The 16,580-nt window shown below is 45.8% G+C and overlaps 1 protein-coding gene across 1 annotated transcript; it reads right to left on the bottom strand.

Moving 5' to 3' along the window:
- Nucleotides 1–1,681: 1,681 nt before the first annotated feature.
- On the bottom strand, nucleotides 1,682–16,480 carry LOC135805251 (serine/threonine-protein kinase RIO1-like). Its single transcript, XM_065319265.1, has 18 exons — nucleotides 16,130–16,480; nucleotides 15,828–15,868; nucleotides 12,823–13,017; nucleotides 11,293–11,362; nucleotides 10,301–10,343; nucleotides 9,997–10,089; nucleotides 9,694–9,741; nucleotides 9,085–9,146; nucleotides 8,759–8,839; nucleotides 8,412–8,498; nucleotides 7,964–8,104; nucleotides 6,805–6,908; nucleotides 6,329–6,435; nucleotides 5,863–5,931; nucleotides 4,935–5,027; nucleotides 3,418–3,471; nucleotides 2,883–3,062; nucleotides 1,682–2,200 (listed from the first exon to the last, which is right to left on the bottom strand). Exons 1-18 carry the CDS (start codon nucleotides 16,159–16,161, stop codon nucleotides 2,090–2,092), a joined length of 1,611 nt encoding a protein of 536 aa, XP_065175337.1. The 5' UTR covers nucleotides 16,162–16,480; the 3' UTR covers nucleotides 1,682–2,089.
- Nucleotides 16,481–16,580: the final 100 nt, after the last annotated feature.

Raw genomic sequence — 16,580 nt, forward strand, 5'->3', positions numbered from 1 at the left:
TCAGGGCCTTTCTGAACCCGAACTGTTTCGCGGAGATGACATTGTGGGATTCCAGGAAACTGGTTACCTGACGATTCACAATCGTTTCCATCACTTTGGATATTATAGACAGCAGAGACACAAGTCTGTAATGTTGAGGCAGGTTCTTGGATTTCTTCTTGTGAATGGGTGTGACTCTAGCTGTCTTCCAGGCGTCCATGGAGCTATGAAGCCGAGACCTCTGGTCGGCGGAGCTTAATGGGCCCCACCACCACACTCCATCATTCACCCCAGTGTCTGGAGATATGTGGATTTTGTAGAAAAAAAAAAAAAAAAAAAAGGATGTCGGCATAACCATGCCATAGAAGCTAAGGCCCCTTAAGTTACTAAGGGAGAACAGTTTGGAGAGTGGCTTATTTAGGGGGTCAGCACACATCTTCATGTACATCGTTGCTTCTATCATGTAATCAGATCTTGGCTGTTCAAGCATTACCAGCTGTGCCATGCCGGATTGCCCAAGGGCACGAAACTATTACAACGAAGATCCATAGTGCTCTGTGACTTGCGTGAAACAATACTGCTAGACATGGGCCAGTGCATGCTAGCTCGGGGCGGATTATACCGGCAGAAAATCCGGCAGAATTTGGAACTTTTCTGGTGCGAGTGTTTCATACAATCATAATGCCTGTTCATCCCAATAGCCACACTTGTCTTGCCTCCGGCAAAGTGCGGAATATCTCGAGGCAAAGCCAAACCGGGATCCCGGAAGACTGGTCAAAAGGAAGGTTTCGTCCAAACGTGAGAAGCCAACAAAACAACCAGTCCAGTGCGTTCCTCCTTTCTTGTTTCCACCTAAAGTCCGCTTCTGGCACTCATGGCGCCACAAGCTGCAACCAAGAGCACAGTCATACTACTGGTAGTAGCTGCTTAGTTTTAAAGTCATGTACTCTTGCTTAGTTTTAAAGTCATGTACTCTTGCTCTACTTTCTCTCTCAGACTCCCTACGCTTTCTCTCTCAGACTCCCTATGAAATGGACCTTGGCTTCTTCAGAAAGGTGTGCCCAGTACTCGACCGCAACGGCCGCCTCAGCGTGTACAAAGGCTTCATCCGCCCAACCATGGAATATGCTCCCCTAGTCTGGCAAGGCGCAGCCCGGTCCAACCTCGCGAAGCTTGACCGCATCCAGCAAGGGTGCATGCGCAACATTGGCGCTGGGACCATGCTCCCAAGCTTATCAGTGCGTCGGCAAGTCTGGGGACTATGCTACCTGTTCAAGCTGCACTACATTTTCCGGTCCGACCCAGCTGACAGACATGCTGCCATCTGCTGCCCCTGAGCCCGCCCGCCCCAGAACCCGCCACCAACATCAAGTGAAACACTCCCATGCCTTCCAGTTGTCAAACCCCCTCCCCGCAACAAGTCCTGACATCCTACACCGATCCTTCCCGTTCGGCCTACTAACAACATGGAATGCTCTACCCTCTGCCATCCTGAACGCTCCCCCATCTAAGGCAGCGCTGCAATGCTTCAAAGTAGCAGTGTACAAGTACATGTACCTCCTCGAGCAAACTAACGTTACATTTGGGACTGCTGTCGACGTGTACACCACAAACTAGCATACTACCTGATGGCCTAACTCTCTTCTTTCTTTCTTTTTTTACCCCCAGGCATGCTTCAACAAGACTTATCATACACTGGAAATACAGAGGAAGGTGAGTTTCATCATCGCCACCAGGGTCATAATCAACGTAAACTATCTGTACAACAACAAAAAGTACAGCTTAGCAAATCAATTCAAGACAGGACACGTATTATCTGAATGTACATTATCATAAAACACACACATCGCACATGTACTGTACATTGTAAGATGTGCAAAACAAGACAGAACCGGAATCGCTCGCAAGACTTAAGGACGATGCCCGCAAGGCCCCAGACAACAGAAAGAACAACATTATAATACATATGTACATATGTACAGAATGTCAGAGAGAGACGTTCAGCGCAGGAAGAAAGACGCAGAACGAGCTACGCGCACATGCACATTTGTACAAGAGAGTGCAGGACACATGCACTGCCTGTGAGGTTCTATGTGGCATGCTGTTACGCTTAGTGACCTCGTCGACGAGACGCGACTTTCTTCTGGCGCTTCTTGTCGGACTTGGGTTTTTTAGTTTTGCGCTTCTCACGCTGCTCCTCCTTAACTTTCTTCTTATGTTCCTGTATAGAAGTCACATACAGAACAAGGTGGGAAGGCAATGCAGGGAACACACATCACAAACCAACATCTTGTCACAATGCTGACCCTCACCCTACACTACAGCAGTACTTGGTACCGTATTGCCCACTGGAAAAGTGCACAGTGCCACACACCGTCATGTACTTTGAAGTACTTGCACGTAGACTGATCACTGTGATCAGGTCACATACTTCCGGAGTGTATACATCAGACTAGCACACACTTAGAATAGAAAGAACCAAGCTACTGTATTAGTGAGGCCACCGAGGGAGTCCCAACACGTGATCCGGTTCTCTCTGCTCACAGAGTGCGAGCGGCTCAGGACTACATGCGCATCAGGCACAGCTATCTCCTCCTTGTACAGCAAAGTAACCGAAAAACAGTAAAAAGAGCGGCTCTCTCCCTTGCTTAAGCTGCTAGGACAACAGCAGCCTGTGAAAGGCATTATATCCACAATACGTGTATAATCACAGCTCTGTTGTTAGGTCCATGATCAAGAGACAGTAGGCATTGCTAAACTTGGCCAGGGTGAATATACATGCAGGAGAATGCAAACCGAGGCGTATCGACACATTTTTTTCATTTGAAAATTCCAGCAACATTTCAAGAGTCTTGTTCTAACACGAAGTAAGAGTGCAAAAGACAAGCAAGGTCATGCTGTACCTTGCGCGTTTCAACACCTTCGGCATCAGCCTTGGACCCTTTTGACCGACGGTTAGCTTTGGGTCGGTCATCATCTTTGTCATCATCTTCGCTGTTAGAGTTGCTGCCTGTCTGGCTGTCGTCGTCATCTTCCTCACTATCGGAGTCACCATCACTGGCAGATCTGCTGCTACCGTAATTCTACGTACGCACCCAATAGCACAAGAAAAAACAGAACAGAAAGACACGACTCTAATATTAGTGGTTGCCATGCTAGCAATATTATTGACTGATGTCATCATCATCATCATCATCATCATCATCATCATCATCTGCGTTGCCGAAAAAATAATAGTAAAATAATAAAATAATAAACGGCATTATGCAGCTGTGTAAGCAGTAGATGCACAGTGTGACTGCCAGGCATCTCTGTCAGATGCCAATTGGCAATTCTCATGCAGAGACATACCAGTCCACGAAACGATATTGTCAGCAAAGGATGTACTTGTAGCAAATACTTTCAGCAGCCAACACTAAAGTTGTTGTTACTCCGTACCTCAACAGCTCCTGACAGGTCCGACTTCAAGCCAGTCACGGTTTGATACGCAAGCTGAGGGGAAAGGAGAAGTGAACATGCGCACCGGTGCATACAACACACGTCACACATACATGTACCATTCGTCAAGTTACTCGATAACAGCTACACGTACGCTCTATTTGGCATCTACTGCTACCGCCATACTGGTTTCAAGACAATTTACTAGTATATTGAAGAATGAAGATGCATGACAAATAAACCAGAATTACAAAGCCATGCGGCTGCTAGATTGGGGGATTTCCACACATTCCTGGGCATGCACTTATTGCGAGCCCCGATTCAAAAATGGCCGGGGGAGGGGGGCTTGGCAGTTCGTAATAAAAAAAAAAATTGTTACAAAACAATGAAAGTGAAATGGTTGAGTACGGGCGATTAGGGTTGGAATGCTGGCATTGCAACACGCTGGGCAACGGTGCTTGGGGTTTCATGGCAGCAGCTGGGGTTGGTTGTGCTTATTAGGCGTAAGTCAAACTCGGTCGTAATGATCAGTGTGCATGGATCAGAGTTGCATTAAAGGGGAAGTATACCCTAAAATCAAATTTTCACCAGTTGTAGTCTTCGGGGTGCTGAGTCGAATGGTCTTGGTCAGAGGAAGCTGCGACGCTCCCTTCCTTCTTTTTTCCCAATCGAACCCGCGCACTTCCACCGAAACTGGGTGACTGCGCCCTACTAGATGGGGATTTGTATGCAAAATGTCACTAAAAGCGCCATTTCGTTCTTATAAAAGCACGGATGACCGCGATTGGCCCATATGTTGTAGTCTTTTGGACGCTGAGTCGACTGGTTTTGGTCCGAAAAGGCTGCGATGCAGCGTACCTCCTTTATTCCCAATCGAACATGGTTGAACAAGCGGTCACGTGCTCCTGGGTGCCCAAATCACCTGGTCACCGCGCCAGCAGGCGACAACTTTCACACCAAGGTTCAACTCGAGTTCAACTCGAGTGACAGGACTGCACCCAAAAAAGGTCAAACAGGCTAGTAAGTTTTACCCTGCAGGGACGGTGACCAGGTGACTGGTTTACGCAGGAGCACGTGACCGCTTCTTCAACCATGTTCGATTGGGAATAAAGGAGGAACGCTGCATCGCAGCCTTTTCGGACCAAAACCAGTCGACTCAGCGTCCAAAAGACTACAACATATGGGCCAATCGCGGTCATCCGTGCTTTTATAAGAACGAAATGGCGCTTTTAGTGACATTTTGCATACAAATCCCCATCTAGTAGGGCGCAGTCACCCAGTTTCGGTGGAAGTGCGCGAGTTCGATTGGGAATAAAGGAGGAAGGGAGCGTCTCAGCTTCCTCGGACCAAGACCATTCGACTCAGCACCCCGAAGACTACAACTGGTGAAAATTTGATTTTAGGGTATACTTCCCCTTTAAGCCGGGGAGAGAGAGGGAGATGCAGGGCTATGCACGGATATGCATATGCATTCATGCCAGTAGCATCATGCACATGTAGTAGTAACCGTGACTCACCGTGTCTAGACTATCACGGTCCGGATGATAGAGGTCGCGCTCCATGTTGGGAACTTGATCCAACGTTCGTGGAATGAATACTTGCTTGAAGACCTGTGCATCATCAGCAACACAGGTTACAGAGATTAGATTAAGCCGTAAAAATGTACCTCACATACTAGTACTAACTAGGGGTAGAGTGGCTCCGCATCTATTGCATGACCATACAGGACAGCCATATTGATTCCGACTCCAGTCAGCCCTGGCATCTATGGGTCACATGACAATGTTGGTTCCACTGTTCATATACCATGATTACTTTCTACACAATTCTAGTCACATGACTAAGATGTGAGAGAGTGACGGAGGGTGACAGAGCGCAAAGTAAAAAAAACTTCATCCAAAGCAATCCTTCTGTTCTCCACCTTCTCCTCCTATTTGTGCCACAGGGTTTTTAAAACTTCTCCTAGTCCGTAGCCCGTTCTCACTTGTCACCCTCACTACTACTATAACATGATAAGTAGTCAGTCAGCGACCTATGGCGACAGCGCTCGCCGAGTCGGCATAGTATGCCGGGCACATCCAGGGAATTTTCTAGAACCGCCCCAACCGGTTTTCGACCGGTTGAAATTGTTGGCGACCGGTTGAAAAGTTACAAATCAGTTCCAACCGCCCGTACTTTTGTGTGGGTGAATGGAGCTGTGAATGGTCAAACGCTTGTTTCTGGACGGATACTTCCAACGAAGCCGCGTGGGCTGGTACTAGCCAACTAGGGTCACGAGTTTGTACTCCAGCACCAAGAAATCTGTTAAATTGCTGTCGAGTGCCATATTTGGGTTGTATTTTGAAAAAAAATTCCGCGGGGGGTCCCCCGGACCCCCCGACTTTTCATTGGACCGTAACCGGTTGGAAATTCGTCCTAGAATATACCCTGACATCAGTTCCTTACTTCTTCGTCGACCTGATCCTTTGCAGTCTGGCCGCCTTCTTCACTTCTCTGCGTAGCCTTTTCCTCGGCCTGCAAATGAACAGACATGGATACAAAGTACAAGGGTTAGCAGAGCTCAACCAAGCCCAAGCTCAATAGTAGATGTTCCGCTGGGTGCTGGAATGTACACAGGGAGCGTTGTATTCAGAGCTTCAAAACCAACCTACTTCAAGTGTCTGCTAGCAATACCCTGCATACTCTGCAATAGACCCTGTCGTGAGCTCTACAAGCTGACAGCACTTTGATCGTCTTTTCTCCACTCTGGAAAAGAGCTACATATACATAACATACTAGAGCGCAATGGTAATTTCATTACCCTGCTGGAATATCTTAAAAGCAAGGTACAACTTGGAAACTGAACATAACAGTAAAAAGAATCGCCGAGCCCATCGAAGTAGTGTGTTGATCACAGCTGCAGCTATAGTACCTTTTCTAAATAGGCCGCCATGTTATCCTCGTTTATGGACAGGTCCGTGACGAAATTGAACAATTCCTTGTACGACATACAGCATACTTCCTTCTTCACAAAGAAATCTGAACAACACATGAGCAGACAGAAAACCGAAGAGCAGTTATGATCCACACAGCACGAGAAGAGGACTGATGGTGCTTAGTATGGCTGGCTTCTAATCCCAAGAGAGAATGCACTACGGTACTGTTGGGTGCCGAAGAACTGGGGGTGAGCCTCGTAGCGTGGACCGTTCTTATTTTTATGTGTAGCAGTCTATGCGCAGTAGAGCCACCTTGTATATATCGCTATGCTGTGCTTGGTGAATTTCTAGCCTGTGACTGTGAGTGTCCGTTCTTCAGCGCCCGGCAGTACTGTAGCAGAGAGACTGAAAAACAGTTCTGCAACACGAACAAGACATGTAAAACAAAACAAAATGCATGGGCACAACTGACCTGTGACATTGACACAGTCCATGCGCAAGAACACCATAGCCTGAGGATGGTCATGCTCCACCGACTGAGACACATCAATGATGAACAGTTGACCCTGGTGATACCTGATGGCAGACAATACGAGCAGGGGTCACACAGGAACAGAGTCAGCAATCCTTCTACTGAATGAGTGCATGTAAACATATTGAAAATCAGGACCAGACAAGAAGACGATCTCACACATGGCAAACAAAAAAAAGTCTACAAAGCCAGCTTGTTGGTCTAGGAGGTTTGCAGAGTGATTCCTTCAGTCCTTGCGGTAGGACAGTTTGCAAGCTATCATTACCGACTTGTACTTTGCCTGGACACTAACAATACCGGTATCATCGTGAGCATTCAAAGTGACAAAACTGCAAAGTACACGACTGTGTTATAAACAGCAGAAGTTCTACAAATACAGTACTTCGAAGTACATGTATCACCATGATGGCACTTGGTCACCAGGAGAAGGTAGGCTATCGGACGTGTACCGACAGCGACACTGGTTGAGAGCAGTACAATCACACCACCACCCCCACCACCAACACCGCCATTCACATGCATGTAGATACCGCACATCCAGCACAACATAGTTTGCACTGCTTCAGCGCTACACACTCGTTCTCGCCCAGGTCGAAGATGTCTAGAATGCTCATCTCTTTCAGTCACTGATCTTGGTCTGGAGTTTTTCTTCTTCTCTTCCTTTCTCCATGCAACAATTCAAACTGTGTGAATACATTTGACAGCGGAATAAAAACACTACCCTACGACCTAAAATTCTTATTGGTCACAAGAAGACCTAGTTCACCTATCTGTGCCATGGGATCTAGCTGTACAGCGTGCATGCACTTCTACACAATACAGGGTGCAAACAAGCACCATAGTAGGCACGCTGGCCATTGGGGAAAGCCATTGTCAGTAGCGTGAGCCTCGTCCGCACGCTCACGGAAACCCCACATGTGTGGAAAAGGCATCGCCAAGAGGATTTCTGGGGAAAAATGGAAACTATGACGCTCATCACCAAAAGGGGAGTACACTGTACATGGAACTGCGGAGTAGAGGCGTTATCTGTAACTTGACAAGCTGAATGGTGAGTGTAGGCCATCACGCACACTAGTACTAGTATTCACAGCAGACTTACAGCATATTGAACTCGCTCAAATCGGCATGGATGAGGCGACACTTATGGTACATTTTCCTCATAAGCTCGATACATTCCTGGTAGAGTTGACTCCACCCATTTTCTGACACATCTTTAGCGTCCTTCAGTCGCGGCGAGGGCCTGAAACATTCAAAGGAAAAGGCACTCAACAACTCAAGATGCCTTTCACAAGAACACTCCAAAGTGCGAGGAAGAGAAGCACAAGTTGTAATGAAAAAGGCCAATAGTCAAATGCATGCATCCCACACATGGCTACACTTAGACGTGTTGCTCAAATGTTCTCGTATCGTCATCAAAAAGTGGTACTATTACCGGTTGTAGTTAGTACTGTTCACTCTCCTTTGCTACTCGAAAAGTCTTGCATGGACTGCACGTATTCACACTATGCTTGTATGTTAGCAAAGCAACATTGGATTGGTGTCCTTACCAGCCATTCACGCCAAGGAACTCCATGACTAGGACATGGTTCCTCACAAGAATAGGCTCAGGACAAGGAATGCCTGCCTGTCTCATTCTGCAAAAAACGTAAGTTACAGACAAAAAAAACAAAAAACAAAACAGCAATTCACATGGAAAACCAATGGCATAGACAATAGACAAGAGGACCTCGCGAGACCACACAATCAGGAGCTTTCAGCTTCTAGTGTCAGAAAGGAGAGGTATACTGTGCTGCCATATACTCTGGCAGCACAGCTATGAACAGAACTGAGGCTCGATCAAATTTGGCAAGTCTGAGCATAGAACATACAACACGTGCAGACTAGCGCTCGATACCTCAGAAGATTTCTCAGCTCCTTCTCAGCCCACATCTTCACCATTTTGCGGGGGTTGGTCTTGCAATAGCCGCGTCGGAACCTGCCAGGACAGGAACAGAATAGCAATTTATAACAAGGAAATCAAATTTACAAGTCTACCTCTTTGCTAAAGGAACATCCGAAGCACAACAGCAGTTAATGAAAACAGGGAACCCCCTTAATCGCTTAACCTGTGTTCTCAACTGCCGCGTGCAAACAGCTGCAAGATCAAGGAAGTCGTCAACTATGGGCATAGCACAGTACATAGGTCAAGTCAGTAGCCACTATACTATGCGCTCAACCCACCTGAAGTCTCCGGTAACATATTTGGAGCGGTCCTTAAATGCCAAAATAGATGTCTTATAGACCTACAGCATAACCACAATGCAGTCAGGAGCAGAAGTAGACAACAATGTGAGCTCAGGCACCAGCAACAGGATCGATTACTAAGCATCAGGCACACAGTTAACAGGCACCAAATACTGCTCATAGAGTACGCCGAGACAGAGAACTGCTTGCACACGATCCAGGAATTCAGATCAGATGAGAGAGCATGCGCTCACGGTCACTCGCTTCCACATCACCACGCTATCTTTGTCAACAGTGTAGCCTCCTTCTGACAGCTGTGGTACCGGTGTACGGCAATGGCAGGTGATAGACCCAGCAGTGCAGCCTTTCTTCGACCTAGTTGTTCGTTCAGGTCTTTGTGATGAAAAGGACACTGTATTCTAGGCACACCCACTACAGCCGGTCCGACGTCGTAAGCTCCTCTTTGACGTTTCCTTACCGTCAACCACAGGGTCAATCACAGTGGTGGGAGTAAACGTGATTGCGTTACTCACAAAGCTAAACACAGGGACTTGGTAAAGGTACATGAACAACAATGGGCTGCTGGAAACATAAGACAGGGCATACCTTGATGGCTCGGTCACCAGCGTCACTAGCAGAATTGTACACATTAGCCTGCATTAAAAATACGCACACACGCCACACAAAGACATGGGTCTATAGTTGAAGTTCTTTGAAGAAGAAGAAATATAGTTCAACAGTCAAAGAGATTCTTGCTATGGCCTACATACAGGTAACAGTGAAGGTATGGTAGTGTGCGAGTGGCTTATATACATCCAACATTAGATTCGAAGAGGCCAGAGCTCAACGTCAACCAGGCAAACAGGAAAGGAGGCACTGCAGTGCTCAGGTTCAGGTATTGTAACTTACTTCTTTGCCAGTGCTAATGCAGCCATTAACCTTGGTGAAGATGCCTTTATTCTGCAGTCGATGAAGTATTTGGACAGTGCGCGGGTCTAACACCTGGGAGAGAGGGGCACAGGGGAAAACACAAAATAGCTTTCACAAAATGAATTGAAATGAGAGTAGGAAGGCAAGATGACCGCATCCGTCAGCCATCACCAGCTTCACTCGTGCATATTCAGGTAGCAAGATAACCTTAGACCATTACAGAAAGAATGAATGGGCACAAATACAACACCCAAAACAACATGGGTGTTCACAAAGCACGCACCTGCTCGACTGTAGCGCGGTCAGCCTTGTCCTTAGTCTTCTTTCTGTAAATGGCGGTTGACACCAAAATGGCCACGGTAAATAGGGGACAAACAGAAGGTAGAGTGCTGTAGGCTACTAGCAAGACGAGACGGCAATAGCGCTCAGGAACAAACAGAAAGTAGGGCATTGTAGGCTACTAGCGGGACGATAATAACCCTCAGTAACACATCCGGCTGCCTCTTTATAGCAGGCACCAATGAAGCCCCCGCGTGATGGGCGTTCACATGTCATGAGTGACACCCTATCGACTACTGCACAACCTGACACCTACCATGGCGCGAAGTTAGCCAGCACAGCCACATCATGCAAGTATGATGCTGAAGGACCGCGCAGAAAACCATAGCTCAGGTGAAACATGCAGAAAGCTGTGAAAGCTCCGTAAGTGCAACTCTCACACTGTACAGTGACAGGGGAGCCACATGTCGACCAGTACAAGAACATGAATGATAGAAATGGCTGCATTCACGCGCACATGATGTATGCGTAAAACAAACACAGCTCTCACCACCTGTCACACTCTCGTTCACACAGAACGAAATAAAGGGTGCTAACTTTAAGTTACAACTTGACACCTTAGTGACCTACCATCGCAACTCTCACCATGTATCACACTCTCATTCATTTTTTTAAGTTAAAAGAACGACACACGGGTACAGCAGTGAGCACACGCACTGCCTGCGCTGCTGAATGCACAGCAGATAGTGCGAGAGTCTTTCTGCTACATATCACCATCCCATGGAAAGTTGAAAACCTCTTGCTAGACTACACACAGCACCTTAGGCAGTCTGTGTCGCTTCCTGGAAAGTGTGATTCACACTCACTGCATCAGATTGTAACACTACATGTAACCACAAAGATTGCTCGAAATTACAGATACCTGAGGATCTGTATTGCAAATATGTCATTGAGAAGCACAATGGCCTCAAACAGAGCAGCAACAACCACACTCACTTTCCCTTCTCGTTCGATGAGTGAATCGCTGAGATCTTTCCTTGCATGTTAGCTGACTGCTGGCTAGCGCCTACAGACACACACACACATACACACACACACACACACACACACACACACACACACACACACACACACACACACACACACACACACACACACACACACACTTGTACTTAATGCTCACTGCCAAAACTGGTCACGTGGGTCTCCCCGGGAGAGGGGAGAGAGACTCAAAAGGAATCTTGGAAAGATGACTCAATTGGTTATTGAACCGCCCAACGGCCGACACCCCCTGAAATCCCCAAACTAGGGTGGACTTGGAATGATCCCACTTATGGGCTCACCACACCTCAGTAAGTGGGTGAGGACAAGGTGCAGAAAAAGGATTGACGGCATCAGGGTATCCGTCCGGGGATCCAACTGCAGTTACCCCTATCCCCAGTGAAGGTAATACTTGCTACTAGTGTGGGTGGCTAAATCAGAGTGGATCTGATATAAGCTTCACTAGCACCATTGATTACACAAGAGTTAATCTAGCCAGAAGCAGTCCATGGTTAACAGGTATGTATACTTCAAATAGAAAGTATATGAACCCTGAAACCAACAAAGGTGGTAGGTACAACAATACACCTTCAAGCAGCCGAGCCTGTTGGCAACAGACCCAACACTATCTGGCATAAGTGTCATATCAAAATAACACACACACACACACACACACAGCCATTCGCAGGATCAATTATACATCCGGAAAAAAAGTATTGTACACTGTACATACTCCCAGGTCAGGAACCAGCGGTGACGCTGATAATTATATTATAAGCCTAAACACACATTCTAAGTGGTGATGAAGCCTTCACTAGAACTGTTCAGATCAGGCGAGCGTACGAGAACACACGTGCAGCAACTGGTCAAATTTGTTCAACACTCCAATCTCAAACAATTGTCGAGGAGACAGTAAGCATAAAATGTCAATGAATAAAACAAATTGTGCATTCATAACAATATAAAAAGATAAATGTACTAATTTCCAAAGTGTTTTCGCGTGACACTCATCAGTGGAAAGCCGTCACTAAATTACTTGAGTAGGAATAACCAAAACAATCAATATAATTATAGCCAAAATGTTTAGGGAGTTTTTACATGTAGAGTGACAATTATTTAGCACACACTCACCGCACCGTATCCATCCACACATCCCCACATTTCCTACACTTAAAGATTCATCTATCAGATTCACTACCTTTCACAAGCTACATTATGCTACTGTTGGCTGTAACTTGGTGCCGTTTTACGTTATGAATTTTGCTATAATTGTCACTCTAAGTGTAAAACTCCCTAAACATTTTGGATAATATATTGATTGTTTGGGTTATTCCTAATTTAGTGACGACTTTCCACTGATGAGTGTCACGCGAAACATTTTGGAAATTAGTCAATTCATCTTTTAGAACAATAAGGAAGGGGTACATGGAAATACATTGCTCCAAGGATCACACAAATACCAATAAGCACACATAAACATCTTACCACCAAGTTGCTCTCTTGTCAGACCAATGCTGTGCGACCACTCTATCAACTTCTCGTCATCACCAATGGCATCGTAATCACTATCGTCATCGTCATCATCATCGTCTATATCATCGGAGTCACCTTCAACATCATCGTGATTACCAGTCCCACTGTCCTCACTGCTGCTAGCTCCATCAGCCACAGCCTTTGCTTCTAGGTGGTCCAAAAGAGAGAGAGAGAGAGAGAGAGAGAGAGAGAGAGAGAGAGAGAGAGAGAGAGAGAGAGAGAGAGAGAGAGAGAGAGAGAGAGAGAGAAGAGAGAGAGAAAGTGAGAGTAAGCATGACAAGCAGTCTTACAACACCGCTCCAGCCAAACGTTAGTTCGACAGAAAAATAAATCCATCATCTGGTGTCTTGGTACATGGTACCATGTTTCCTCACATAGGTACCTGCTAGTACAGTTGCGCTTGGTGAATCTGACCCAAAGTGCAAAACTGGCACTCTGCACCCATTCTGATTACATCATTGTATTTGTACATGTGTACGTCCAGACACATTCGTGCCACTTTCAGGGCGTCAAGGGCCGTGCAAACTGAGGGCACCAAACGTGCACTCTGAGTCGGATTTCACCGAGCGCAACTGTATTAACCCTTCTCTCTGCTCTCATCCAAGCGGCACTTTCAAAGAAAACGTCATCCCTGGCTGCTTTTCTTGCTTGTTGCCAGCAAGTGACAGCAGTACATTGTCATTCATTTGTCAGTAGAATGTGATAAGCATCTAGAGTAGGTAGCGTGAATGTACTGACATGCTGGCAGGTGCGGTCACAAAGTATGAGAGATAATACATGCATGTCCCATTACAATCATGTATACTATAGGTGCGTACTGGTGCTGGTATCAGTATTCACCATCAAACATTACTAAAGTCTTTACTTATACTGAGCTGGAATATAGACTCTCCTCTCTCCTCTACACAACCCTCTAGACCTGTATTTTCCATACAACATGGTAATTCAATGAAGAGATTAGAGGTTGGTATATGGACTGGTATATAACCTCCTTTTTTCTAGCTCAGTATATGCATAACTTACTCAGTTGATTAACTTATATGGGAAATATTTACCAAGATACAAATCTTGGCTGCACCTCGGTTAGTATCCAGGTTTACAGTCAACTTCGCTTATAACGACACTCGGCGGGGTATCAGAAAAGTGTCCTTATTCGCGAAGTGTCGTTATACCCGAAGTCCCATTATATGTGTCATAGTTGGATGGGACTTTGCTCTGGGCATGAAAATATGTCGTTATATCCGGAGTCGTTACTGTAAGACATGTTATTATAACGAGTCGCAAATTTAACGATTGTCCAAAATTCATAGGTTAACGAGAAGATATGTTAACGATCTTGCAGTATTCTGCCATATCCACACACAGCATATATGAAGCAGTACGGCCTCAACGGATCTTATTATAACGAAGAAATGACATCCGTTAAAACGTTAGATTTGCTTCCTCGTTATATATACATGTCTTACAGTATTAGCGAAGTTGACTGTATATTTCCCTAATGGCTAGGTTATAATAATCAGTGTTGCAACGAATAGCAAAATCACGAACGAATATTCTAACGAATATGCACAGTACGAACGAACGAATATTCTACTATTCTACCCATAAAGACGAGCCCATTTCAGCACACTATGTATGCTTCCTTCTTATTAGAACCAGAGCGCACTGAAACATGACCACATCTTTTGTGGAAAAATCAAGAAAATCGCGATTTGAATTCCGCGGCAAAAAAATACGAGTGGTGAGTTGCTGTTCTTGTTCTCCTCGCGCTCAGTGGACTGGATCTGTTCTGGATGCAAATCTTTCTTGCAAGTAAGTTTATTTGTTTGAGTTTGTATTCCATGTTGCGCTGAGTCGCCTAAAACGGGTCGTCGTCGATGTATCGAATGAAGAGCCTAATGACTATGTACTGCGGAGCGGAAGAAGACGACATCCTCGCGCTCCGTTCGCAGGATGAAATATTTTGTTGATTTGCGTCGGAAACAAAAGTCTCAAGTCTCTCAAAAGTCTCTCCCGCAAGGAGCTAGCTTTACGATCCAACATCACGAATTTCTACTGACTCGAAACTCAGCAAAGGGGACTGATTCGATTCGAAACTATTCAGGAACTGCTACAAATTACAAAGAAGAACGTAAGCATTTCTTGCGCAGGTGCAAGCTAGAAACGGCGAGTAAGTGGAACTGGTCAGAATCAGCTTCAAACGACATTACGTTGACGATGTCGTTTGTTGCCCAGTTGCAGTGACTGTTGCACATTCTATGATGCAAGAACACAGCGAGCGCGCTGCGATGAGCAGATTGAGCCTTTGCACTGAAAGCTGTACATGAAGTTCAGCATTTTGAATATTCGAATTCTGACTCGTATCTTCGAGTATTCGATGCAGCGCGAAAAATCGAAGATATTCGATTATTCGAATATTCGTTGCAACACTGATAATAAAACCGTAAAGTCACGGATAAAAGCCGGGCTTATAACTTAAGCACATAAGCCGCTTTCTGTATCAGGCTTTAATTCAAGCCAGGCTTGTATGCAAACCATGCTTATATGTACCACTGATATTTTTGCCAGGCTTGTATGCACATAGAAGCCAGGCTTCTACGCGCGACACGCGTAGATCTACCACTGACTACCGGTATGGCGGCAGTTTTGCTATGCACCGTACATAGCGCATGCACTCTTGACCTACCCGATCCGCGCTTGCATAGAAGCCAGGCTTCTACGCGCGACAGGCTTATATGCATTTGACCCGTTTGATTTTCAGGCTTCTACCCGCGATGTGCTTGTATGCAAACCTGGCTTTTATCCGCGACTTTACGGTATACTTATGCACAAGCGAGAGTCGTTCTGTCGAGAGCTGACATGTAGTGTGCTTATCGGGATGCCAAGAATGGGACTTAACAAGCCTTAGCCAGGTCCGAGCTACATGCACTGGCCACTGTTTGCCACACTGGTCTTACCTGCGGACATGGACTGCTGCTGTGCATCCTCTACTTTACTTCTATATGCAGAAAAGAGATGTGCAGTGGTACATATACATGCACACACATGCACACACACACACACACACGCACACACACACACACACACACACACACACACACACACACACACACACAATGCCAAAGCAGCGTGATAGTTTTAGACCAACGTAGACTTCGCTCTTTCCACATCTCCGCGCTAACCATTTTGCAATGTGTAATTTAAAGTGGAGGACCGAACATGTGGGTATCAATGTCTCACAAACAACTAAGTTACTTACGATTCACCTGGGTCACCAGATTGTTCGGCCATGGTTGCTGGCTGACAATGGAATGTCTATGCCGTCTTCCAGGGTACTAATGTAGCTCCAAGCAAGTTGGTAACCTCACACTTCTCCTTCAGATCACGTTACAGTAATACACAGTTTAGTAATTTCCCACTGCGTTTGACTGATTTTCCAAAGACGGCTGGAATCGGATAATCGCGGCCCGATCGTTTACTTAAAGTAGCCTGCTTATTCATAAACACTCTCTGCAAAGCAAGTACTGAGAGCTGATCTCCAAAACAGTAACACTACGAATGTCTTCAGCTAGCACCGAATCTTTAGTTCAGGTCCTTGATCCTGCCAACAACATTACACATTTTAACAATGAAAAAAAATGTATTCAAAAATTGAATTATTTTGCTCTCCAACCATTTCTCAAGCAAAATTTGACTGTGCATGTGTGAAC

The sequence above is a fragment of the Sycon ciliatum genome, chromosome 1, assembly GCF_964019385.1.
Source record: "Sycon ciliatum chromosome 1, ocSycCili1.1, whole genome shotgun sequence".
Lineage (NCBI taxonomy): Eukaryota > Metazoa > Porifera > Calcarea > Leucosolenida > Sycettidae > Sycon > Sycon ciliatum.